The sequence below is a fragment of the Ceratosolen solmsi genome, unplaced genomic scaffold, assembly GCF_000503995.2.
Source record: "Ceratosolen solmsi marchali unplaced genomic scaffold, CerSol_1.0 scaffold4, whole genome shotgun sequence".
Lineage (NCBI taxonomy): Eukaryota > Metazoa > Arthropoda > Insecta > Hymenoptera > Agaonidae > Ceratosolen > Ceratosolen solmsi.
In genome coordinates, this window is record NW_011948449.1 from 709,146 (window position 1) to 735,058 (window position 25,913).

At 24.5% G+C, this 25,913-nt stretch overlaps 1 protein-coding gene and 1 long non-coding RNA gene across 2 annotated transcripts; both read left to right on the top strand.

Annotated features, from left to right (window-relative positions):
* The first annotated feature begins 124 nt into the window (after positions 1 to 124).
* On the top strand, positions 125 to 19,448 carry LOC105366492 (muscle M-line assembly protein unc-89-like). The gene is made up of 18 exons (XM_011504950.1): positions 125 to 537; positions 7,347 to 7,862; positions 8,259 to 8,280; positions 9,973 to 10,135; positions 10,213 to 10,354; positions 12,114 to 12,249; positions 12,765 to 12,968; positions 13,581 to 13,882; positions 14,430 to 14,647; positions 14,805 to 15,210; positions 15,584 to 15,927; positions 16,258 to 16,337; positions 16,418 to 16,583; positions 18,689 to 18,739; positions 18,818 to 18,862; positions 19,117 to 19,170; positions 19,245 to 19,336; positions 19,388 to 19,448. The coding sequence occupies exons 2-18, from the start codon at positions 7,550 to 7,552 to the stop codon at positions 19,446 to 19,448; spliced, it is 2,799 nt and encodes a 932-aa protein (XP_011503252.1). The 5' UTR covers positions 125 to 537; positions 7,347 to 7,549.
* Positions 19,449 to 19,930: 482 nt separating this feature from the next.
* On the top strand, positions 19,931 to 20,645 carry LOC105366451 (uncharacterized). Its single transcript, XR_913007.1, has 4 exons — positions 19,931 to 19,968; positions 20,053 to 20,136; positions 20,474 to 20,536; positions 20,610 to 20,645. It is a non-coding gene; the product is annotated as an uncharacterized LOC105366451 (long non-coding RNA).
* The last annotated feature ends 5,268 nt before the right edge of the window (positions 20,646 to 25,913 follow it).

The following is a 25,913-nucleotide window of genomic DNA, read 5'->3' on the forward strand; positions in this document are numbered from 1 at the left end:
TGGAAGGTTAGAAAGAGGGGGTGGCAGTGTGGGGTGGGGGATAGAAGGAGAGAGAGAGAGAGGAAGAGATATAGAAAGAGGGAGTGAAATGATCGGTAACAGTAATGGTAGGAGGAAATGGAGGTGGTAGCTTGTGGTGGTACAGTTTTTGAGATTGAGACAGATATTTAGCCTGGTTAGTTGACGCGCGGGGCCCCGGCAACAGGGATAGCCGACAAAAGTGTGAAAAAAGGAGAATACGCAAGAAAAAGGTGCGAAAGCAGTAGAGTAAAACAAAGTGGTAACAAGAGCTGGAAATAATTTGAAAATTATTTGAAAGTGAAATAAAAAGTGCTAATAGTGACAAGGACGTAAGGACGCAACTAACAACGAACACTTAATAGACAACGAATCGAATTTACGAATTTCTCTTATTTTTATTTAAACGAGTATTTTTTAAACGACGTGTGTTTGCGAAAAATCACGAAAAGGAAAACACGTGGATATTTGCTAAAGAAGAGAATCGCATTATTTGAAAAGATTTTCTCGACATATCAAGTAAGTCTATGTATACGCATGTATAGCGCACGTGAGATAGAAAGAGAGAGGGTGGAAGGGTGGATAAAAGGAAAAGAGGGAGTGAGAGAATAAGAGACTTTATTCAAAAGTAAAAAGGAGATGTGAGAGCGTGATTAGGACAAAATTAATATCATTCTCATTTCTGTGGTTATTTTTAATATATCGACCTAGGTAGTTTGGGTTTAAGAGATTATGTATATCACGATACAACTTAATGGATTAACTATGATTAATAATATATTTATATATATGTAAATGTAATGTATATGCAGAGATGTATTAACATATTTATAAGTGAGCTTATTATTAACCCAATCAATTTTTTAGTGCGTTGCTCCTCTTGGACAGCATTTATACCGCGTTGCGTATCAGACAGTATTTTCTTATATTCGAATTTTGATTAATGTTCACTTGTTTAAGTAATTTCTGTACTCTTTGAACCAAATGAAAAAAAGAAAAATGCACCAGAGTTGAGGCGTGCGAATTAAGAGATGGAGATTTGTAGAAGGGGCGATGTAGGTAACTGGGCTCCTTGTACATTTATTTTTAGAGAATGTAACACGAGGAGAAGAGAGCTTTTACTCTTCGTGTGTCGCCCCCTTATGTTTCTCATCCCCTTCTCTACTTAAAGCATACTCTTTTTTTCTCCTTCTCCTTCTTTCGATCGTATCATCTATCATTGATGCGTGGGCTTATTGCCGAAAATTGCGACGCGGTCTTTTCTCACATTTTTTCGTGTACAAGAGTGTCTGCTCATTTAAAAATATATATGAAAAAGAGAGGAAGAGAAGGTGTGAGTGAGTGAGTGAGAGAGGGGGGAAGGGAAGGTGAGAGTGAGACTTGAAACTTTCGTACGGGTTTCACCATCAGAATCGTATACGTAAGTTCTGTGTGCTTACGTTTTTTTAATATTTGATGATAGAGTTCAAATGTTCAATATTGTGGACTTATTACATACGAAAGGACCACTTCTCTAATGTTTTTTTAAATTTTCTTTTTAAATGACTTCCGTAAGAAAATAAAATTGTAATAAAAGTCTTAGAATGCAAAAACTTTACTTTGAAAGATTAATGCTTGAGTGGTATTAATGCTAGGAGTGGTAAATAAGTCTCATTTCGTAATCATGATTCTTAGTTATAAACAATATTAAGTAACTATTTTAGAAATTGAGTTCACATGACCATATTTTTTGTGATTTATCATGTTTATTTAAATATAATATTTGTTAAAATAATGTTAGATAGCTCATTATAAATATATTGTTTATGCAAAAATTGTTTTCATTTATAAATACAATACGATTTTGTTCTTCAATATAAAGTAATCTAAGTACTTAGAATAGGCTAGCATTTCCATTATTGTCTTATTGAATAATTTATTTGTATTTGAAACAAAATATGGATAAAAATTGTAATATATTTTCGTTCTTTTATAATATTATGTACATTTATTTAAATTATTTTTTTTACTATTTTTTTTATTTTTTTTTTTTGTATATCAGCATGTTTAAGCATAATATTGTTTAGTATTAATACTTCTTAACAAATATTATTTTATATGATTTAATAATATTGGATAATAGTTTCAGTCTGAGTCGGCGATGTTTTCTTTTTAAATTAAATGTTTGCCAAAAGTAAATGAATCGTTGATGTAAACCTAGTATTAATATTATTTTTTCTATAATTCCTTTTTTCAATATACTCTTACCATATAACGTATAGTGTAAATTTGTGCTTCTTTCTTTTTTTTTTAATTTCCTATTACTTATTCTTTTTCTAGTCTCGAAATTCTTATAGTTTTGGCGCCAGCCGCATTCGTGACAAGAATAGCATGGATAAAAATAAATGTCGGCAGAAACAGCACAAGTGATTTTGTACTATAATAAGCGACGTATAATATCGATGCTACGCGAGACTACTACAAAGTAAAATAGAAAAGAAAAAAAAATGAGATTAAGCAGTACTTATGCAAAATGCATGCTATTAACCTGCTGTGCAATAATTCTTCATTCTGTAATTTTTTATGACAATATCGTATGGCTTGTAGTTCCATCGTAATATCCAATCTTCCAAACTATTATTTACATTGGTATGCAATATGTTCCAAGAATATTGGAAAGAACTCAGATTTAAAATTTAATAGATTCTAAAGTTAATGTCAGAATATTAATTTTTCAGAAACGAAAACAAGCAAAAAGAAATACTTTAAATGTACACACTAGTTATTTTTGTTTTATCGAACCTATTATTTATTAGATAGCCTTATATGCTTATTATTCATTATGACTAATAGTGTCAAATTTCATAAATATAAATCAAGAGTTTTTTCGTACAAAAGCAAATATTGGAGGTATAAATTTGAATTTATATAAACAAAGTCATTGCTGAAAATGTAAAAATTAAATAGATTCAAAGAGATACAGAATAATATCCTTATTTTATCCATGTGAATTTTTACGATTTAGAAAATGAAATATAAAAACTGTCATTCAAAAATTATATGTCTATTAATTTCATATCATTAATACAATAATATTGATTTTAAAATTTAATATTAATCAAAACATTTATCCAATTGCAGTATCTAAAATTATACTTAAAACATATTCAGTCATATTGCACATTAATTATTACAGGTATATTTTAAAATATACAGCTTTTATTATGTTTTTATTGAAACTTATATGTGTGTAGGTGTTGACGTATGTGTATACGTGCGTGTATTGATTGGGTACATATTCGATTCCGATATTTCTATTCATTGTTATAATTCTAGTACTTAGAAATTGTTCATTGAAACTAAATTTAATAAAGCTGAAGATTTAAAGAATCATACATTTATCGAATTATAAATTCAATTTGTTTTAGTTCAGTGTTAGATTTTTAATTATTATTTAAAAATAGATCATAGATTTATACTTATTTATTATTGTTAATTTTTTTTAATATTATAAATAAATTTATATCTTTTATTTTTAAGTTTAAAGTAATATAAAAAACTTTAAAATTTTATTTTTGTTCAGTCAAATATTAGTTTTTTCCATTAAATTTTATTAAAAGGGAACTTGTTTAAATAGATGTTTTAAATTCATATTTATTTAATATTTGTTAAATATACTGTCCATTTATTGTATATTATCAATTAAATTAATTATAAATAACACAATTATTAATTTCTTTTATTTAATATTAATATTAATTTATTAAAGTGTTTAAAAAAAAATTGTTTAAAAATGACTGCTCATTTAAGGTATTATTCGAAAATGCAAAATTGTTTTATTCAAATTTTAGCCTATATAAAAAAATGGAAAAGCTATATTTTTAGTCGATCAATATGTAAATACTCACAATTTTCTAGTGCCATTTCATTTATCACTTAAATATTTCTATGAGTTTTTTTATTTTAATCTGATAAGAAAAAATAAAACTATTTTACAAAATATATTTTATACAACAAAGAATGATAATAAACTTTTAAATTGCGTAATTCGTTTTTTACATTGTATTTGGCACGGTGACAAACTTTGCGTACCTTTTAATAAAGTTTTGTATTCAATTCTGAAAATTGTAAATAAGCTTACTTTCTATTACTTTATTAAAAAAATTAAGTCAATTGTTAAAAGATATTTATATAACATAGTAAAATCATATACACTACTGTAATATTATGTGAAAAGTAATTCAAAGCATATTACTATAAAATTAATTATTTAAAGAATTTGCAGAATCATATTTAAAAAAATATCATGTAAACTTTAATTATTATTCTTAAAATAAAAGCATCATTAAAAAAATTTGTTGTGAAGTTAATTTTTGTTTAATACAAAATACAGAAGATACTATCAGTGCTGAATAATATTTTATTAACGATAATTAACGATAAGCAAGTTTATTAATAAAAATAAGAGTCCGATATGATATATAAAATGATATGATGTTAAGTTTTTGTTACAAAATATTTGTTAATGTTGACAAAAGATAAGTAATACTTTGTCGCAATATTAATGAAAATAGCTTCTGTACTGTGACAAATTTATTAATATTTATTATAATATTTTTGTAGAAATTTGAAAATCGTTTCAAAAAGCTTAAACTTTAATCGATGGAATTACTTAAATTTGTTCTTAATGTACTTTTTGTTTTTGAAAATAATTAAATTTTCTCTGACACGTATTTAACATGTTTTTAGTTAAATGTTTTTATTTTGATTTTTTAAAATTATTTTTATATTTTTTATATTTATATATTATTTTTAATAATATAGCTAAATAAGAACAAAATAATTTACTTTGGATTCTCATCGAATTATTGTTTAAGATAATGTTTTATTTGTTATCATTTTTTTGTACTTAATACAAAATTTGATATGAGAAAATTACTCACATTTACTTTAAAATGTTCCAAAAATGATTAAATTATCACTTTACGATTTTCTAAGAATTTACTAAGAATTGTACAAAATTGTATATGTTAAGAATGGAATACAAAAACAATGCCAATAAATACAATCATACGAATATATTACTTTATTTAAATTTTAGTATGTATTTATTTATAAGTGTTCATAATTATTATTAAATGTTATGTATTTTTTGTATAATATATTTTAATAATTTCAATCATTGCTTATATTTATTAAAATAATTAATAATTGTTTATAGTTTTTTATTAAAATTTTTCAGTTAAAATAGTTTGCTTTAAAAGTATATTGTAATCAACTAACAATCAGTTTTATAATACTATTTTATAATAAATCTTTTGATTAATTTTCTAAATTAATTATTAGAAATATTATGTTCATATATGATCTTAAGATATCCATTTTTATATTTATAAAATGTATTTTTACAATGATAAAATTTATATTTATTTATATACATCCTATGAAATAAAATTATTCGTTTTTTAGTGCAGAAAAACAGGATATATTCATATTTTATATACAATTAATCTTTTAATAATACACATTTCAATAATACACATTTCTTATAACTGATCGATATTTGTAATATAATAATACATTAATTTAAAATTAATTGAAAATATTGAAAATATTGAAAATAAAGTGTATTGAAAAAAATTTATATTTATAGAAAAATTTATAATAAATATAAAAATATATTCTCTTGACAATGAGGTTATAAAATTAATATATTATTTATAAACAATTATACTGTTGTTATCATTATCATATTTTTGGTTTGTTTCGTTTAAATATTTGGCAGATATGTGTTTTATTCAAATTTATAGTTGTTATAGGTAAATTAAAATTATAAATATTATGAAATATAATTCGATAGTCAGTCTCAATACACAAATTAGTATCACAGTTATGTGAAATTAAAAAAGTAAAATATGAAGTTACATATAATTGCATTTCTTAAAACTACGATATATTGCAATGTATAATATTTATATATGTAGTATAATTCAGTTATAATTTAATAATATATTAAATATTTAAATTAATATAAAAACCAATATATAGAATATTTATAGAAACTAGAAAATTAATTTATTTGAAATTAAAATTTTAAGATATGCTAAATTAATAATTAATAGAACTTTAAAAAAATAGTAATATTTTTGTATAAAAATGATTCAAATTTCTTAATTTTTTAAACTTACCCCAGACGTGGAAGACTATTTTTTCATTAAAAATTATTTTTAATTAAATTCTACTTAATTCAATATAATGTAACAATTTACAATTTAACTTAATGAAATTTGTTATTATTGTGAACGAATATGTTAATACAATTCATTGAAAATGATTTTATAAATATTGAACTAAAATTTGAGTTTGTAGACATTTAGAAAATATAAATGAGTATTGATAAATAAATTAAAAGATTTTTAAATGTATTTATGTGATGTCTACTGCAACATTAAAATAATTTGAAAGTTTTTTAATTTGATATAAAAATACAGTTTGATTAAAGAGTGTCATTTACAGATATTCTGGTTAATGAAAATTTTGAATTTCAATACCATGAATGAAGATATTGCCTAATAAACTTCTGAGAATTAACGCTTTTAGTTTTTGAAAGTATTATTTAATCACCAATAATCAATCAATAATTGCCCAATAATCAATTGGGTTTGGCTTTTAAGACAGCACAGCCTTTTTTTCTAAATATTCGTGGCGGTAAATAGTTTATGTTGGCATTATATCAAATAGGCGTAATGCAAGACATTTGATAGTTTTATTGTGTAATATTTGGCTCGTTTCCTTACTCGCATGAGGCGAATTATTTTCCAGGACAATGTTTTCAATAATTTCTTAATTATACCTATCTGTTGTTGCAATTAAATGTTGTGGTAAAAAATTATTGTGTTGTTAATAAGTGATAGTTTAAGATAATGATCATTCTTCCCTCCTCCACACGTCACTCAATTGAGTTGAAGTATTTTTTACGTTGGTTTAGATTATTGCTTTAATTACTAGAGTAATACTTGATTTATCCTTAGAAAAATTCGTAAACTATACTTTATAATTAAATACAGAGCGCTAAGTGATCGCCTATAAATCTCATTAAGAACTTTGTATACTATCTATCTTGAATGTGATTGAGCGAAGAAAGTATTTAAAAATGGATGATGACAAATAGTATAATGGCAATGAACTGCCATTTTGATATATATGAAAGAAAGTGTAATAACAATAAAGATTTCAAATTTCGATTGTTCTTGGCGTATTGTCTGGTGCAATGAACAAGAGCGGCGGCTTGATAATAAAGTGGCGAACAAGCGAGTTCCAAGTAGTTGAAGCTTCTCTTGATTTTGCAGGCCAGAGTTGATGTTGGTGAAGACGCTTTGTGAGTTCAGAAAATAACGCAACGTGGGAATAAGTGCAACGAAGGCGAAGGCTTATACGTTGACGCGAATATCGCGAGTTCGACGGCAGTAAGAGAGAGGGGTGGGGGTGAATTCACCCCCCGTCGGCAACCCTCGCGTCCCGACGTAGGACAACATATAGGCCGGTCTCAAGCATGGGGGTCGCAGATGACTTTGCCCCGAGCTTCACCCAAAAGCCTCAGTTGAGACAGGAAGACGATGGCAATAAACTCATATTTGAGTGTCAATTAGTTAGTGCCCCTAAGCCGGAGATCGCTTGGTTCCGTGGCGAGATCCAGCTTGCTGAAGATGACAGAACGAGTTTCAAGATACAGAGCATTGATACCAATAGCTTCCTTGTAGTACTCGAGCTTGATGACGTTATTGAGACAGATGCTGGCCTTTACAAGGTTAAAGCCAAGAACAAGATGGGCGAAGTTGCAGCTTCTATTAATCTTAATTTTAGCCGTGAGTCCGAGTATTTAAAATTCTAATTACTAAGAGCTATTTTTCTTTCTCAAATTATCTACCTATACTTGCTATATTATTTGGTACATGAAAATCAATTATAGCAATCAACTTCTAGGCAAGCTCTTATACTCATTTAAGAATATCGTACAAGTGTAATCGCGGTTTCCAATTGTTAATGATTGGTAATATTAATATTAATGATAGTGTTATTGATTGTTAAACATTAGACCAAATTTTGCTTTTCATGTACCAGGAGAATAATGTATAACTCTACCTCCATATATAACATAGCCTCAACAAATTTTTATAACTCCATACATAATATTGTATTTAACGCAATAGGTATTTATTCATATATAAACAATCCATATTAACATCGGTTATGTTTTCCAGCTGTGGATGAACCTAGAGAAAAGTAAGTGGTATTGCGGTATAGTCTGGAAAGAGTTTTTTTGTCTTTTGCTTTGTATTGCATACGCCTACTGCCTTATACAAAACTGCTTTGTAAGAAATGCAATTGGATATATTAAAAATAGTTTATTATATATTAAGGGCATATACAATAATAATTTAACATTAACTTATTACTTTAATTTATTAATGAAGGTAAATTAAAAACCAAGTAAATTTAAACTTATTTTTAATACTAAATTACGTATTACAAATGTATATAAAAATTTATAATTATTTTTTTAATGTGTAATATAAATATTAGATTTTTTAACAAAGAAGCCGATTTTTAATTTTTATTTATTATCTTCTTAAACTTTAACGAGAGATTCCTTTTTATATAAAATTATATATTAGAAATTTCTTGATTAGTTCTTATTCATAATTTAAATTGTGAATACCACATAAAAATAAATAAAAATAAACTTCGAATTATAATTTTACTTTTTTTATAACTTACTTTATTTATGAAAAATTAAAATATTTGGAGTTGTTATTAATTTTATATTTTATCGTTATACTTATAAAGTAGTTCCCTAATAAAATATAAAATAAATAATGTTAATATCATGAAAATTTGCTTGACATTAAGATTTTGTTAAATTTTTTATATTACAAATTATTGTAATTTAAACTTTAAGAATTTGTTTTCTTTCCAGTCAATTATACTTTTGAATAGTATGTAATACTGAAACATATATTTATTATCCTATACAATAATTATAATTTCATATATTTGGGATCAGGCAGTCAAATTTTCATTGTACTAAAATATTCGAAATATTAAACTTTCATCAATGAATTTTTTAATATTTTTCTGAATTTTGTGATCGCTCGCTATGCAGCATGTAATGCTTTTGTATTTATGATTTTAGCGGCTGAGCCGGTGTATAGACGGTGAGTGTGGCTATTAGTAAAAATTGTACAAATTTCAATAGTTAAATTATATTATATTCACAAATTTATATGTGTGATATTGAAATCGAAGGTAATGCACCGACTGCGAAAACTTCGTAAACATGATTTAAATTTCATATATATTAACAATTTCTTTATTCATTACATTATCTTATATAAATTAGGTAATGTTTTAGAGCTTATATTCGTCAGAAATAAACAAAAAGGAAAAAAGTAGCATTGAAAAACTATTTTAATTTCGTTTGTGAAATATATTTTCAAAAATATTTACAAGGATTGATATATTATATACAACCATTAAGAAGTTAAAATTAAAATTTATAAAATATTGTTTTAATTAAAAATAATAGACTTCTTATTTCAACACTCTTATAAAATATTATTATTTCAACAGGTTGCTAAAATAAAACTAAAATTTTCAAGTCACGTAATCTTTTTATAATGAAAACTTGGCAGAATTTTTTTATCATTAATAAAATATTATTCTTAATTGTGAACTTGAAGGATTGAATCATTTTATTATAAATTGCTTCGCAATAAGATTACTTTGATATAATTAATAGTATTTAATGTATAATTGTACAATAAATGCAAAAATAGTAAGATACAGTTCCAATGTGCTAAGTTGTTTCTGAGTGTGCATGTATGATTTCTTTTATTATTCAAGGATTTATACTATAAAATAATACGTTTACACTCAAATTCAGAAAGGTTTCGCAAAAATTTTTTTGTTTAATAGACAAATCGACGGGATCGCACCGACTTTTGCAAAAAAGCCCGCAATCAGACAAGAGGATGATGGAAAACAACTTGTTTTCGAATGTCGGATAACTGCTGATCCAACTCCGAAAGTGTCGTGGTTTCATGATGGCGATTTAGTAATGGATTCTCCAAGACATAAGGTTTTTATATCCTGTTAATTTTAATTATAAATATGTGCAAAATTTCTCAATGAAAAAATACAAATTGTTATTTTCAGCTTACTGTTGATAAAGATGGACATTCCTACTTTGCAAGTTTGGAAATAAAAAACGTAACTGTTGAAGATGCTGGAAAATACAAAGTAACAGCAAAAAATGAGCTCGGTGAATCAAATGCTACAATCTCTCTTAATTTTGACAGTAAGTAACTATATGCAATTATACTATAGCTTATTCAAAGTCGTCAAGCACATAAAATCATATCAATAATATGCATATACATCTAACTCTTATAAATTTCATTTCATTTACATTTTACTATACTAGGATAATCGCCATCACGTATTATAGCCAGGTATATAGTTAAAAAATGTTATTTTAAATTGCATAAAATTTTTTAAAGAATGTAACATTTTTCCAATTTTTAATTTTCGCCTTTATCATTTTTACAGCTATTTAACTTATACATAAGTATACATCTTTATAATTTCTAGTAAGAGGACTTAGAAGTTTTTTATATTTTTATTGTCATTATTTTTATTCTATTTGTCAGTTTATACTCACACGATTTTTAAAAATTAAGTTTCATTAATATATTGATTGAAATATAAAATCGGTTAAAAATAATAGTGGATAATAATATTCAAAGTTCAAAAATGTATTTATTTAATGCAAATATCAAGTTATAAAATATTAATGAAATACTATTAAAATTTATACATTACATTAGAAAAATAGAATTCTTAAAGTACGTGATTGCGGAAGACAGATCGCATTGTCTCCATAATGATTCAGAAAAAGTTAATATACTGTAAAAGTATTTCTATTAATATATGAAAGTAAATTATTTTGAAAGGCAAATAAAATTTTCAATCGTTTAATCAGTAGTAAATACAGGGAGAAAAATCAGCTGTATTATAGCTAAAGAAAGCGGAGATTACCTAGTGTTAAATAATTTAATTAATTCAGTAAGTCGTTGCGGCTCTGATATTGCTACATCATGCACTCATTAACTGTAGTACTAAACGATGCAATAATGATAACAATCCATTTTTTTTACTCTCCCATAGCTTTAGCAATAACTTCTCAACGATTTTTTTAGCGTTGCTCCAACTGTATTAAATTTACCAATGTAAGATTCATTTGTAGGGCGAAAATTACACGTAGCAAAAGATTGAGCAATACTTAATAGCTATTACTACGTAACCGCAGTTCATGTGTACAACGCCAAAATAGATTTTTTTGTGAGATTTGAGCGATTTAACAATTAACGTATTAATACGCGTAAAGTAATTGTTTTAGTTTATTTTTAATTTTATGAGTAAATAAGAACGTTAACAGTGAGACTATAATCATACGTTTGTACCAATGATTTTAACAAAAGTTGATACCATTATAATGCAATAGATTCGTCTAATTTCCCGAAAATTAAAATATTTTATATATAATTATTGTTTGGAATTTTGCTTAGAATGTAGTTAACGCACAAAACTTTTAAATTGAAATAATGTTTGAAAATTCTAATGGTTCAGAAGTGTGAAATTTTTTTATCATTAAAATAAATAGTAACAAAATTTCACAAACTTAATTAATTTCATTAATTTTCTATCGCACATGAGCTATCTAATTTAGAACAATTCGTGACGGAATTACCTTGGCACAATTTGGTACGTACATAAACAAGAAAACTAATAGTTTTGTTTTTAGCAAACAGCATTTATTAAAAACATAGAGGAAAATGTAAATAATACTGAATGTATAATATAAAAAGTGTGAATGATGTTAGGGATCTCGTACGTACTATATTTAATAAGGCATTCTTTGAGAAATCGACACTTTTCTTCGTCATCGTTTTACACGAATCTTTTCTTTGCGACAATGCCCTTCGTAATCAAAATCGTGTTTTAAGTTCAGTGGAACCTTCGCGAAAAAGTGGTTGGATGTTTGTTTTTAAATTCAGGCGACGAGGCCCCAGTACCGGATGATGGTGTCAAACCGACATTTACCGAACGACCAGTCATCAGGCAGTCAGACGATGGAAACACTATAACCTTCGAATGCCGGTTAGCCGGTGATCCCAAACCTAGTGTCAAGTGGTAAGATTTTACCTTCGTAAACCATTTCAAAAACTGAAGCATGGAACTCTCCACTATACCTCTACGGTTCTTTTATATTTATTTTCTTCTATATCCTTGACACATCTTTCAGAAACCACAATAAATATACGAATTCCAACTCAATTTATGAATATACATTTGAATGTTTAATTTACACCCCCTCTCGAACGCTTGAATTCATTGTAGACTATACTTATTTTTTACATTAATTATTTAATAAGTATAATAAAATTTCGCGAGTTAAAACATCTCTACTTTTTATTGTTATTTTGAAACGAATGCTTTAAAAGAATAGTGATGAAATGTAGAAAATGCATGAAAGAAATAGCTAGTAATATCAAACAGTGGATTTACATTTCAACAAAGAATATTTATCTAAAATCGATCTTAGAGATATTTGGTGCATGCAATATGGGCGCTGCCGGAGACTATTGAGAAACAAAAAATATAAATCAAAGAAAAACAAAAAACAAATGTATTATGATGAATCTCAGGTATCATGGATCAGATGAACTCAGTGAAGGCGGGAAATATGAAATGTTCATGGAGCTCGACCAGAAGCTTTATCATTTGGCTAGACTACAAATTAACAATGTTGCAAAAATCGACAGCGGTGAATACAAAGCCATTGCGAAAAATAAACACGGCCAGGGTGTGTCCACTATCAACCTGAACTTCGAGGGTGGCGATAAGCTTAAGTACGATCTGATCCTCTTTTCAATTCGCATGCACACTTCTTTCTCTCGACAGATCTCTCAATGTATATTCTTCTTGACTATTTATTCTTCTATTTTTGAGTCTATCTTTCAATAGATGATTCACATTTTATATATTTGATTTGCACATTCATTTTCAATCTTTTTTTCAAAAACAAATACAAGTATCTCGAAATAATATTAAAAGTATTTAAATCTCATAGGTCTATAACTTTATAAATTATATTTAAATTTCTCTGGTTTATAACATTTTAATTATTATTAGTATAAGTAAAAGTCAATTCTTGGTAGATTAATTATAATCTCATAATTCAATTATTTATCTTGATTTGTATAAAAATCTGAAAAGAGATTTCAAAATTTATACTTTATACTAAACAGTTATTGCATTTCGTATTTTTACTTCTAAACAATTATTAGTTTTCAAATAATATGGACCTACAGATAAGTGTTGATTATTTTTAATATATTACGAACTTTTCATAGTATATCTTAATAAATAAAAGACATTATCAGGATATCAATAGAATTTTATCCGCAACAAGGATTGTTAAATGAATGTGTTAAATAATTAGAGATATTTGTGACGCGTAGAATTCCCGATGGCAAGCCACCGCGTTTTCCGAAGAAGCCAACAATACGTCAAGAGGGCGACGTTTTAATAATGGAATGTATACTGGAGGCCCATCCAGTGCCTGAAATCACTTGGTACCAGGGAATGAAACCTATTACGGATACTAAGCGTATAAAAATGTCTCGAAAATCGACCGGAAAAGACACATATCTATTAACTCTCGAAATATCAAATCCAACTAAAGGAGATGGCGGTAACTACTGTTGCAATGCATTTAACAACTATGGCGAGAGTAATGCCAATATCTCTTTGAATTTCCAAGGCAAGTTAGTCTAACAACCACTCGCGTGCCAGTCTCTATATTTTTATTTCTATTTTTTAAGATTCAATATGTACTCTGAATTGTATGGTATGCATGCATTGATATGGATGCGCATGATCTGCAACTTGCATAATTGAATCATAATACTCTTTTGTTTTCCTGTGCCGTAGGTATCTAATTTTAGAAATCAGTGCGTGTATGATAAATTAATTGCATGAACTGTAAAAAGCTGTCGCTTATTTTTATGTATAAAATTATTAAATTAGTAGACAGTATTTTGTTTTCATGAATAAGGTGCCGATATTATCATGCCATTTTCATAAATCATTTTTGTATCCCTAGAAAATATGCTTTACCTTCATTTCGTTTTCATTCTATATCAACGCACGATTTATCCATTTAATTCATTCCACCACAGTTTGCATTATTATATTTTTTTTATATTTATATTGATTTGCATATATTTTAGAAAAAGCATACCAATGCGCTTAATGAGTCGTAATAATAAATTAGCAGAAAAGATTAATGGAAATTTTTTAAGGTGCAGAGGATCCAGCAGGTTTCGCTCCATCATTTATCGAAAAACCACGCATCATACCCAATGAAACTGGCACTCTTATAACAATGAAGTGTAAGTGCAGAGCTAAGCCTCAACCGAACGTCATATGGTTTCGAAGTACAAACATCGTCGAAAAATCAGCAAAAATTAGTCTTGATTGTCAAAATATTGATGAAGATATTTATGAGCTTACGCTCGAGCTTAAGGTATAATTAAATTGTATTTTATATATACGTGTAATAAATTTCATTTTTTTTCATTTTTATCAAAAATCACTATTATATATTTTTGAAAATATTCTGTTTTCTTTATTAAATTATAATATTAAATATTAAATAGTTTCTTAATAATTTTACTTTTTAGAACCCTTCTGGTCCAGATGGTGGTGCTTATCGTTGCCACGTGAGAAATGAATTTGGCGAAAGTAATGCAAATCTCAATCTTAACATTGAAGCCGAGCCGGAAGTAGATGGAGATGGTCCAACTTTTGTCGAAAAACCGCGTATTCAGTCTCACGATAAAGGAAAAATCGTTGTCATGGACTGCAAGGTTAAAGCAAAACCAAAACCGAATATAGTTTGGACTCATGCTGGAACAGTCGTTAAAGAATCATCGAAAATTTCACTCAGTATCGTCGAAGAGGAAGCTGATATATATTATATCAAGCTGATTCTTAATGATCCTGGTGCAGATGATTCGGGATTATACAAATGCAATATTCAAAATTCATTGGGCGAGCTAAATGCAAATCTTACATTAAATGTCGAAAGTAAGTGTTATAAAAGTAGAAAAGAAATTTATTGATTTTATTCTCTGTTGATTATTTGATAATTTTGGAGTGATTATGAAAAAATTCTTGATGTATTTATAATTGTAAATTATTTTTTAAATTTGACTTTTTAAAAATTTTTATTTATTATATATTTAGTGAAATATTTTAATATTTTAATTGTACCAATTTAAGTAAGCAGAAATTAAAAGTTAAAACTAATAAGCTCCTGTTACAAAATATATTCATTTACATTATTATTAACAAAAAATATTTAATAAAAACGTTATTATTGAGAATTTGAATAATATTATAAAATTAAGATTTAGTGTTATTTCATCAAATATTAATTCTATTTTCTTCTACCCTTAAGTTATTCCTGTGATAAAAGAAAAACCAAAGGTCATCAAGATTGTGAAAAAGAAAACTGTAATTGTCGAGTGTACGGTGCTTTCGAAATTTCAACCAGAATGCACTTGGTTCAAAGAATCAGAAGTTGTTACGGAAGATGATAGACATCGTCTGCACGTGGAGAAAATTAAGGAGGGCGAGTTTGCTGTAAAACTAGAAATTGAGCAGATTTCACAAGCTGACAGAGGCAAATATAAACTTGTGGCACGTAATGAAAAAGGCGAAGCAACATCTCAAATTGTGGAGATTCAAGAAATTCCCGAAGAACCGGATACCCCAAAAATTGTATCTGCGCTTAAATCTATTGTGAGTACGAATGTATTTATTCAATTTATGAGTAAAAAGTCGAAGATTTTCTTTCACAATTATAAAATTTAAAAATATATGTATTACTCGCTTACTATAGTGGATTTTTTTAGTTTTTATTTTAATTTTTCATTTTATTTATTTTCTTTTACAGTCTAGCAGATGTATGAATATAAGCATACTTTTGTCTTTAATAGAATCCATCCGATTAATATTATATTTGTTAACAATTTCATTTTGTAATTAAAGTTAAACCTTCATTTAATGTAATATGTAATAAGCCATAGCAATTAATTTTATTTTTATAAACATTTATTATTGTTATTTAAGACTGTAGAAGAAGGGAAGACAGCAGAATTCGTATCAATACTCCAAAAATCAGATAAAAAGATCAAAGTGACATGGTATAAGTAAGTAAAATGCTTGTTTTATAACGTCGAAAGTCAGAGGTTATTTTATTTAAAAAAAAACTATTCTCATGATTTTACAGAGATTCAACGGTGATTAAGAACTCCGAAACTTATAGCACTAGCTTTGATGGTAAGGAAGCTAGGCTACTTATTAGTTCTGCTAAACAAGAATCAGCGGGACGATACAAAATTGTTTTTAGCACAGAGCACGGAAAAGATGAATCTGCGGCGGAACTCATAGTTGAGGTAATGAAAAAATTTTATTGTGCATTCCTTTGTATACTACAATTATTTTTTGTAGAATAATTTATATTATAAATATAATTTTGTAATTTGCACTGTTAATAGTCTTTATATGACACATTATACTAATGTAATATTTATCTAATTCAACTAGTATAATATATAATTTACAGTATTTTAATTAATTTTAAAATATTAATATTTGAAGTTCTAATATTAAGAGATTTTTTTAATTGAATCGTTTATTTTCGAATATAAAGCATAAGTTTAAAGCATTTCTTCTCATGGCTCGAAAAATAAAATAATAAAGTTAGTATTTATACGCAATATATTCTATAGAAAAAAGAGGAAAAGATGGAAGTAGATGAAGAAACGAAGGAAGAGGATGAAACAGTAAAGAATAAAAATGAAAAAAAGAAAAATAATAAAAAGGTACGGGAAATAGAAAATGAGAAAGAAGAAGAAAAAAAAACGATAGAAAAGGGAAGTAAGATAATAGAGAACATTGAACAAAAAACCGAAGAACATAAACAAATTAAAGAAGGAAAGACTAAAGTAGAAAATAAATCCGAGGTATTAAATGCCTGGATATATTTGAATGTTGGCTATTTAGTAAAAGCTTGTGATTTACTGCTTAAAACAAACTTATGCTTAAAAAATAAACTTTAACAATTGCATTAAGAAATTTTAAAGTAAATATTTGTTTTATTGATGAAACTGTTCAAAAACAATAAAATCAACTCCGATTTACAAATTTTTATGAATAATATAATAAATAAAAAGTTTTTTTTAATTCCTCGTTTTAATAGATTGAATTATAAATTACGCTTACAAGTCATTGTCTGAAAAGACGATATTAACACAAAACAAAATATTTACGAATACTAAATTTAAAATACGCACATTTTTAGCTACAATTAAAAATATTTTTTTATCTAATTTTTTTAATATGATTGTACAATTATACTGAATTTATTAATATTTACATAGTATTAATAATAATTGTACAACTATTAATAATAATTGTAACAGTTTTTAATGTTAACAAATGGTAATTTATATATATTCTAGTAATTGTATGAAGTCCTTGGAAAAGAAAAATATGTAATATTTTAAGAAAAGAGTAAAAAATATTTTCTAAATTTTGTTAAGCAACTAAAGTAAATAATGTATTTTAGATTTTTACATTTAATTTTACATTAATATTTTCGAATAATATCAAATGCACTATGGTATTTTTATATTATGATTATAAAAGTGTATATAGAGAAATAAAAGTTTTAAATTTTTTTATTAAATTTTAATACATCTTAATAATTATATTTATTCAAACTTTTATATTAAGATAATTTATAATATATTACATTGATAATAGTAATAAATTATGCTTTATTTATAATATATATATATATATTGATTTATTATGTAAAAAACATTTTTATTTATTAATATATATATTTATTTATATATTTATATATTTTGGAAATGAAAACATATACCTTTAAGTAACAGGGAAGAATTTATAAAATATGTATTTTTTTAAATATGAAGGGAAAAATTATATCAACTATCTAACGAAATAAATAATTTAATTTGTTTTAGGTGAGTCAAAAAGGGAATTTGTGGCTACAATTTAAGTCAATAAATAGATAACGAGTTCAAACTGAGAATCGAACTTATTTCTTGGTGTTTGATTAGATGATACTAGCTTGTTTGACGTACAATACTTTTATCGCTTTAATTTCAAAACATCGATGTTTTGTTAGTTTTTTAATCGATTAGTGACGTTGTTTTCGCTATTGATTTATTACAGTAACGTTGCTTCATTCGTTCTGCATTGAATTGTAGGAATTCAATTTTTTAAAAAATCTATTGGTTTTCTGCTTCGTAGATGCAACCCGTATTTTTAATCAGCCAAGCTGAAACGCAAGTTTATGCATGTTAAGCTATAGCCTTAATTAGTGTTGCATATGTGTAATATTTACTGCCCTCTTACATTTGGTTTTTAATATAACATTTATTTGTTTAATATTGTTGCATGTTCAAATTAGCATGTAATTTTTATCACGATACTTTTCTTTTTATAAAACTTTTATATGTAATTTAAGGATCAAAAGGAAACCATCATGGATTCCGAGGAAACCAGTACCATTGAAAAGGTTAATAATAAATTTACATTAATTTTGTTTTGAATTAAGTGTTTTGAGTTTAATAATAAATATTTCAATTTAATTTAGAAAAAGGCAATTAAACGGAAGGAACCAGAGGATAAGAGGTCGGAGGTAATTCTAATATCTGTTATTATAATTATTATATCATATTAATTATTAATCATATTATATTATAATACCATTGTATTTTTTAATTGTTATATTGTTATTACATTTATTATAATATTAATTTATCACCGTGAATTAAATAAAAAATTAATATAAAATTTTTTTAAATACATTTACTATCAAAAAATAGATTCATACTACATCAGCGGGATTTATAATTATTAATACCTTATACATTATTTTTAATATGATTTTAGTCCCGAGAAATGACTCCAGAGAAAAAGATTAGTCGTAAACAATCGATCAATCGGGTTAGTATGAAGTGGGAGTGTAATTTTTTACTATTTCAATATAAAATAATTATTAATTTAAAATATAATTTAAGATCGAGGAATTGAAATCAGAAAGCAGAAGAAGTTCTGTTAGCAGTAGAACAGAAGAAACGGTATATTATTATTATAGGCAATACAAATTTTTGTATTGATTTACTCGACTAAACTATAAATTTAATTACTTTATTATTCGCAGATATGCGAGGATGGAACTGAAACGCCACAAAGAAAAGTTTCTATTCAATCGGTACGTTTAATCGATGTTTCTTTGATATTTATAAATATAAATTTTTCAATTAATTTTTTAAATTTTTTTTTCACAGGCATCAGAAGAAGAGAGTACTATCGAAAGTCGACGATCATCAATATCAAGCCAGAAGGTGAGTGAATATTTGTATTTCTAATATTCGAATAAATATTTGCTTCCTTATACTGTTTTCAAGAATACTTTTATGTTATTGTACACTCAAAATTATTGTTCATAAATATTGTTATTATTTATTTCATATAGGAAGAAATAATTTCCCAACAAAAATTAAAACAGGTGAAAGAAACGTTTAACACAAATAAGGTATAGAAACATAAATTTTCCCGAATATTAATATAATTAAGCATTAATTAATCATTAACATTATTTACTATTTATCCAAATTTTTATATAAAAAGCAATATTTGAAAAATAAGTTTTAAGATTAGATTTTATACTTACAGACAAGTAAGCAAGGTTCAATTAAAAAAGAAAAAGAAAATCCATCAGAAAAATTTAAAGATACACAGGTATACAAAAATGCATTGATCAATAACAATGTAAAATAAATTCATACAAACATTTTAGTTTGCTAAAACTCAACTAATTTTCAGAAAATTGCTTCCGAAGTTGCACCTATAAATGAACTCACTAAAAAAGATTCGATCAAAAAAACTTCCGTTATTAAAAAAGACGAGGTAAATTATAGGTCCATTTATTTTATTAACAAAAAAGTATAAAATAAAATAAGTATTAAATATTTGTGAGTTTTCTAAATTAATCATTAAAGTTTAAAACCTGTTAAATATATTTTAAATTCATCTTTTGTAATGATAAAACTGTGTTAAGAAAAAAATATTCTGTTAAAGAAATTCAATTATTAAAAAATATAAGATAATGAATAAATAACGTCATCCATCAATTAAAAAATTATCAAATTAATATTATAAAAAAAATTTTATTTTTAAATTTGAATAAAAATGTTATTATATTTAAAATATGAATAAAAATTTTATTATATTTAAAATATTTCAGAAAACTATTTCCGATGATAAAAGCGAAACAATTAGAAAAAATTCTATTATTAAAAAAGTTGAGGTAAATTATATATGATTACTTTATAGGTAAAATTAAAAAAGCTCAAAGTTTTTATGGCTTAAAATAATTTTAGGACGAATCAGAAACTAAGAAAACGTTGGATACAAAAATAGACAAAAAAGTAAGAATAAAATGCTTATATCTATTACAAAAATTAATAATCTATTATGGAATATTACATTGCTGAAAATAATTAAGATTTTGTCATTAAATCTAATATTCTAATACTACCATTATATTGACTTATTACATAACTAAGAAATTGAAAATTAATTTAATTAAAATTAATAAACGCTTTTATCATCAAACTATAAGCTTTCATTATATAATAACAATAAATTAATAAAATATTAACAAGCTATATAAATACTTTAATAACAAATAAAACTTTATTATTTCAATCTGATGTAACTGAGTAAAATACTGAAATTATCTCACTAATAGTAGTTGGAACATATTTGTTTAAATTCATTATAATACTTGAAAATATAATATACTTTAATATGAAATATTGGAGTTTAATAATTCAATATTTTAATCGGAATTTTAGAAATTCTGTAGATAAATGTACAAAAGATATTTATAAGAAAATATAATTAAAAAAAATTAGATTTCATTTTAAATTGAGAGTTCAATAGTAAAAATTATTATTTGAGAATGATTGTATTATAGGAATATTATAAAACCATCATAACGAATCAAACATCAAATTATACTTTTCAATAATCCTTATATGAAAAAATAATTTTAGCTTCTTAAACTCATATAACTGAGTCTATTGTCTTCTAATGATATAGTTATACTTATTACTTCAAACTCGAATAAATTATCTATAAATTATCTAAAGAATTTAATTTAAATCTATACGTTTTAAAAATCTCTACTGACTATACATAGGAGTATGAAAAAGTGCACACACATGGTTCCTTGGTTATTGAATAAATTACTACCTAATTAGTATTAATTATACCAATGTATTTATTTCCACAATGGCAATCATTACAGTTGCATCATTTTTATTGTGTATCTATAGTAAAAAAACAATCTGTAATAGAATCTATAATTTTATTCACTTTCATTGTTAAGTGTAAAGAAGCATTTACTACATTAAATGTACTAATATGCACTAAGTAAATAAAAATTTTAAAATCCGTTTTTTAACATAAGAATGTACATAGCTAAAGATACATTTTAGTTATTTTGATACTTTTAAAGAAGTATTTACAAAATTAAATAGTAATCTATATCGATTAATAATGTGTAAATTTCTATGGAAAATATGGACGTAAATACTAATTTCATTTTTAGCTTTTCTAACTATTTCTACATTTATGATAACTAAATTCGAGCAGTTATTTTCAGTTGTCATGAATGGAATGTATGAAGAATAATCAGAATTTATGATAATGCCTTATAAGAACACTTTTTCTAATATTTTGTGATCACTTATACCTAAATAATATTTATAATTAAAAAGATCTATAATTCAATATTTTAAAGTATTCTTAATCTAGAAAACATTACAATAGGGTAAGATAAAAACAGATGAAAACATTATCTGATATAAGCTTAATGTGGTATATTGTAATAATATTCGTAATAAATATAAAAAATTGATAATTCTTTTTAAATATACAGCAGTATATTAAGCAAAATACAATTTAATTCTACATTTTTTTTTGAATTTATGTTTCTATTCCCATTTTTATACAACTATTTAAAATATTACCTTCTATTTTATGATAAATATTTTAGTTATAAACATTAATAAATTAATTATAAAATGAGTTATAGAATCTAATAGTACTATCCTTTCTTTGACTTCAATTATCAACATAAAGAAATTTGGTTCTATATTCTAATGTAACTAAGGACAAACGCAATTTTATAATATTTCACTACAAGTAATATAATAATAATATAATATAATAATAACTTTACTTCCAGGAGGATCAGCCATATGTTTGTAAATATTTATAATATTATTTAATGAAAATAATAAGAAAACGGTGGTTAAGATCATTTAAACATTAGTTCCATAAAAAATTTTAAGTGTGTATTGTGGTGTTTCCTTTTAAGATTGTATTAAATCTATTATCATATATAAAGTTCATACCCAAAATAAAATATATTAAAGGATTAAGCTGAAATACAAATATTTTTATGACTATAAATTATGAATATAAATACAAATGAACAGGTATTATAAATAATAGAATGATTTCAATTTTACTTTTAATAAATCATATTCATCTAAATTTGGATTGAACACAATTTAATCGTCATCTAAAAATAAATTGATAAGTAATTATTTTTAGACAAATATAACATTTGCAAAAGAAATAAAACTTCAAATAAATAAACAAAATTTAATATTGTCTGTATAATTTGATTTTTCAAAAGTATTACTGAATATCATCATAACCTGTACATTTAAAACTCATTTTTAGTTGTTACTACGATTTTAAAATGAAGTTTTTATTATGAGCACTTCTCAATAATTAAATTTAGAAATTGGTAAATAACTTAAATGTATTGGTTACAACCAATAAAATACTTTCAGCATAACATTTTTACAATACTTGTATTAAATAACTATCTATCGAATATAAATAGTTCATATTAATAGCTACATCCTTATAAAAATCACAAATCTGTATACGTTAAATTATATTTATCATACACTACTCAATATTCACTTAATAAAAATTGTATTAATATAATTGATTCTGCAGATAGATAAGGACATAGATAAATAAAAATCGAGACATGATATATATATATATATATATATATATATATAGGTATTTAGAAAAGAGAAATTTTTATAATAAATCTGTAACATTAAGTTATTAAAATATATAATTTTCACTTTTCATAAAACTAGTTTATATAAAAAATGTTTTAACATATTTTTAATAGAAGATTTTGTAAAAAGAATTTAATAACTATAAAATAAATAAGAATTAAAAATATTAAAATAGAAAGTAAAGCGTTATAAAAATTATACCGGGTTGGGTTAAAATAACGATAATTAATATAATCCTAAATCTGTTATCTTATAAAGAAAGCATAACAACAGTAATATTAAAATAAAAAATATTAACAAATTTGTTGATTCAGAAAACGTAGAATATTTATGTAAAATAAGTATTAAGTCTTAAATGCTATTATGTCCTTTTTAGCCAAAATTTTTTTAAAGTATATGATGAAGTACATTTACTATTTATAAATTTTAATATATTTACAAATTTTAATATTAATACATTTTTTTAATGTTTAAAATAAAATAAACTTGATTCTCAATTACATATCAATATGTTTAAGTATTGATTTCTTTTATAATTATTGAATAATAATATTAATATTAAATAACTGATTAATTAACGAAAAACTACAAAAATAAAGAATAGAAGTATAAATTAATTGATATTCAAATAAAATATGGAGAGAATGGAAAATAGTATAAAATTAATAATTAAGAATTCTAAATAATCAACGAAAATGTATGGTTCATATCCAATAGTTCATCAATAAATCGATGAAATTGATAAATGTATTACAGATTGTCCATGGTATGGGTGCGCTTGTACTAAATATGACTTTAATGATTTAACACATATGCACGTACTTACATGCGCCCATGTAAGCACACGTATATATACTCTGTATTTTTTACTACTCTAAGAATACTGAATACAACTTTACATCACTTAATTCTACACTTAAACTCTAGGCTTCCTATATACTTCCTACAATTATTCTATCTAAATTCAGAACTATATTTTAAAACCAATTAATTTTAGGAACATGTATTTAAATATTTATTGCACATAAATTACTAACATGTGACAGTGTATCCAATTAATTTAGGTTAATGTTATTTTTAAAATATTAAACAATTTTATAAAATATTTATATGAATTCTACCAACAAATAGTTAATGTTTACTATAGTTTGTTGAATTTTATAAACAAAGTTATATTTATATTAAACTTGTTATAATTAATATTTGAATAAAACTGGGATAACATTGAATTTTTAAATTACAATAAAATTAATTATAATAAAAATAGAAATTGGAATGGAAAATTTTTCATTTCTCCTTTTTTGCAGTAAATATTTTAATAACTATTTATTAATATATCGTAAATACATTAACTCTTATCGTATAATTATTTGTCATAATGATAAATTTGTAATTAGAAGTTTGAATTGCTTACTATTGATGCCAGTGATGATAAAAATGAAAAAATTAAATTTTATGTTGGAATAAATTTTTAAATATGTATATATAAAGCTAAATATTTGAACAATTTAAAATCAACATTAAATGATTATTGATAATTAAATAAAACGTGTTATGAAAAGTGATTATATGTGTCTAACAATTCAATGAACATTTTAAACAAAAAAGCTTGTGATAATTTACTAACAGTAAATATACGAAAATAATAAGCATATACTAAAAATATTTTTGTATTAATTAATGAAAACACTTTTAAGCATAAAAATCAATTTTTACTTTCTATTTTTTCTGTAATATCGACCATAATTTGACATACTCTTTATACTATATTCAAATTAAATTGATTAATTGTAAGGAATCAATGAAATTAAACAAAATGTATTATTGGTGAGATCTACAATAATTAAAAATTAAAGAAAAGTGTAAGTCTATTCTTAACAAAAATTAGAGAAAGAATCTAATTAGTGTTTTGACATATATTAAATTGTAATACATATATTAAATTGTAATTGTAGAGTAGATTTATAAATATACATGAGAAATGAAATCCGATGCAACTGTAGCTAAAAATGAAAGCAATACTGATGATTTAATAATAATTAAAATAAATTTGTAATAGGTATAGTTATAAATTACTGTTGCTGAATTTGGTATTGAAATTTATAAGCACCTACCGGTATATTTAATGCATACAATTGGCAAAAGCTTGAAATTTTTACATTATACATTAATTTAAAATTATTTTAAATTTCTTTTTGTAAATTATAATCATTTAAAAAATAAAATTTTAATCGCTATCGAACTATTCTTTACATGTTACTTAATTCTTAAATGAAGAAAAAAGTTATTTTTTTTTAAAGCAAAAATATTTCGAGTTGATTTATATAAAATTATTTCTTTTTTGTATATTTTTAATTTAATATATTTTGATAAAAAGCACTAACATCAATTGTTCTAATTATTATGAATTCATGCATCTCACTTTTTTAAACAGAAATTTTTTAAAGAAAAATTGCTATTCAAGATATTAAGGCTGATAAAAGTAAACAAAAGAACAAATTCATTAAATAATTTAAGTATAATGCTAAGCCTTTAAAGATTTTTATTCATTACACTAACAAAACAAAT

Excerpts from the sequence above, each read along its gene's own strand:
- LOC105366492 (XM_011504950.1), top strand. The coding sequence starts at position 7,550 with ATGGGGGTCGCAGATGACTTTGCCCCGAGCTTCACCCAAAAGCCTCAG. Across the intron at positions 10,136-10,212 it reads TGGATTCTCCAAGACATAAG|CTTACTGTTGATAAAGATGG; the intron begins GTTTTTATATCC and ends TGTTATTTTCAG. Across the intron at positions 10,355-12,113 it reads AATCTCTCTTAATTTTGACA|GCGACGAGGCCCCAGTACCG; the intron begins GTAAGTAACTAT and ends TTTTAAATTCAG.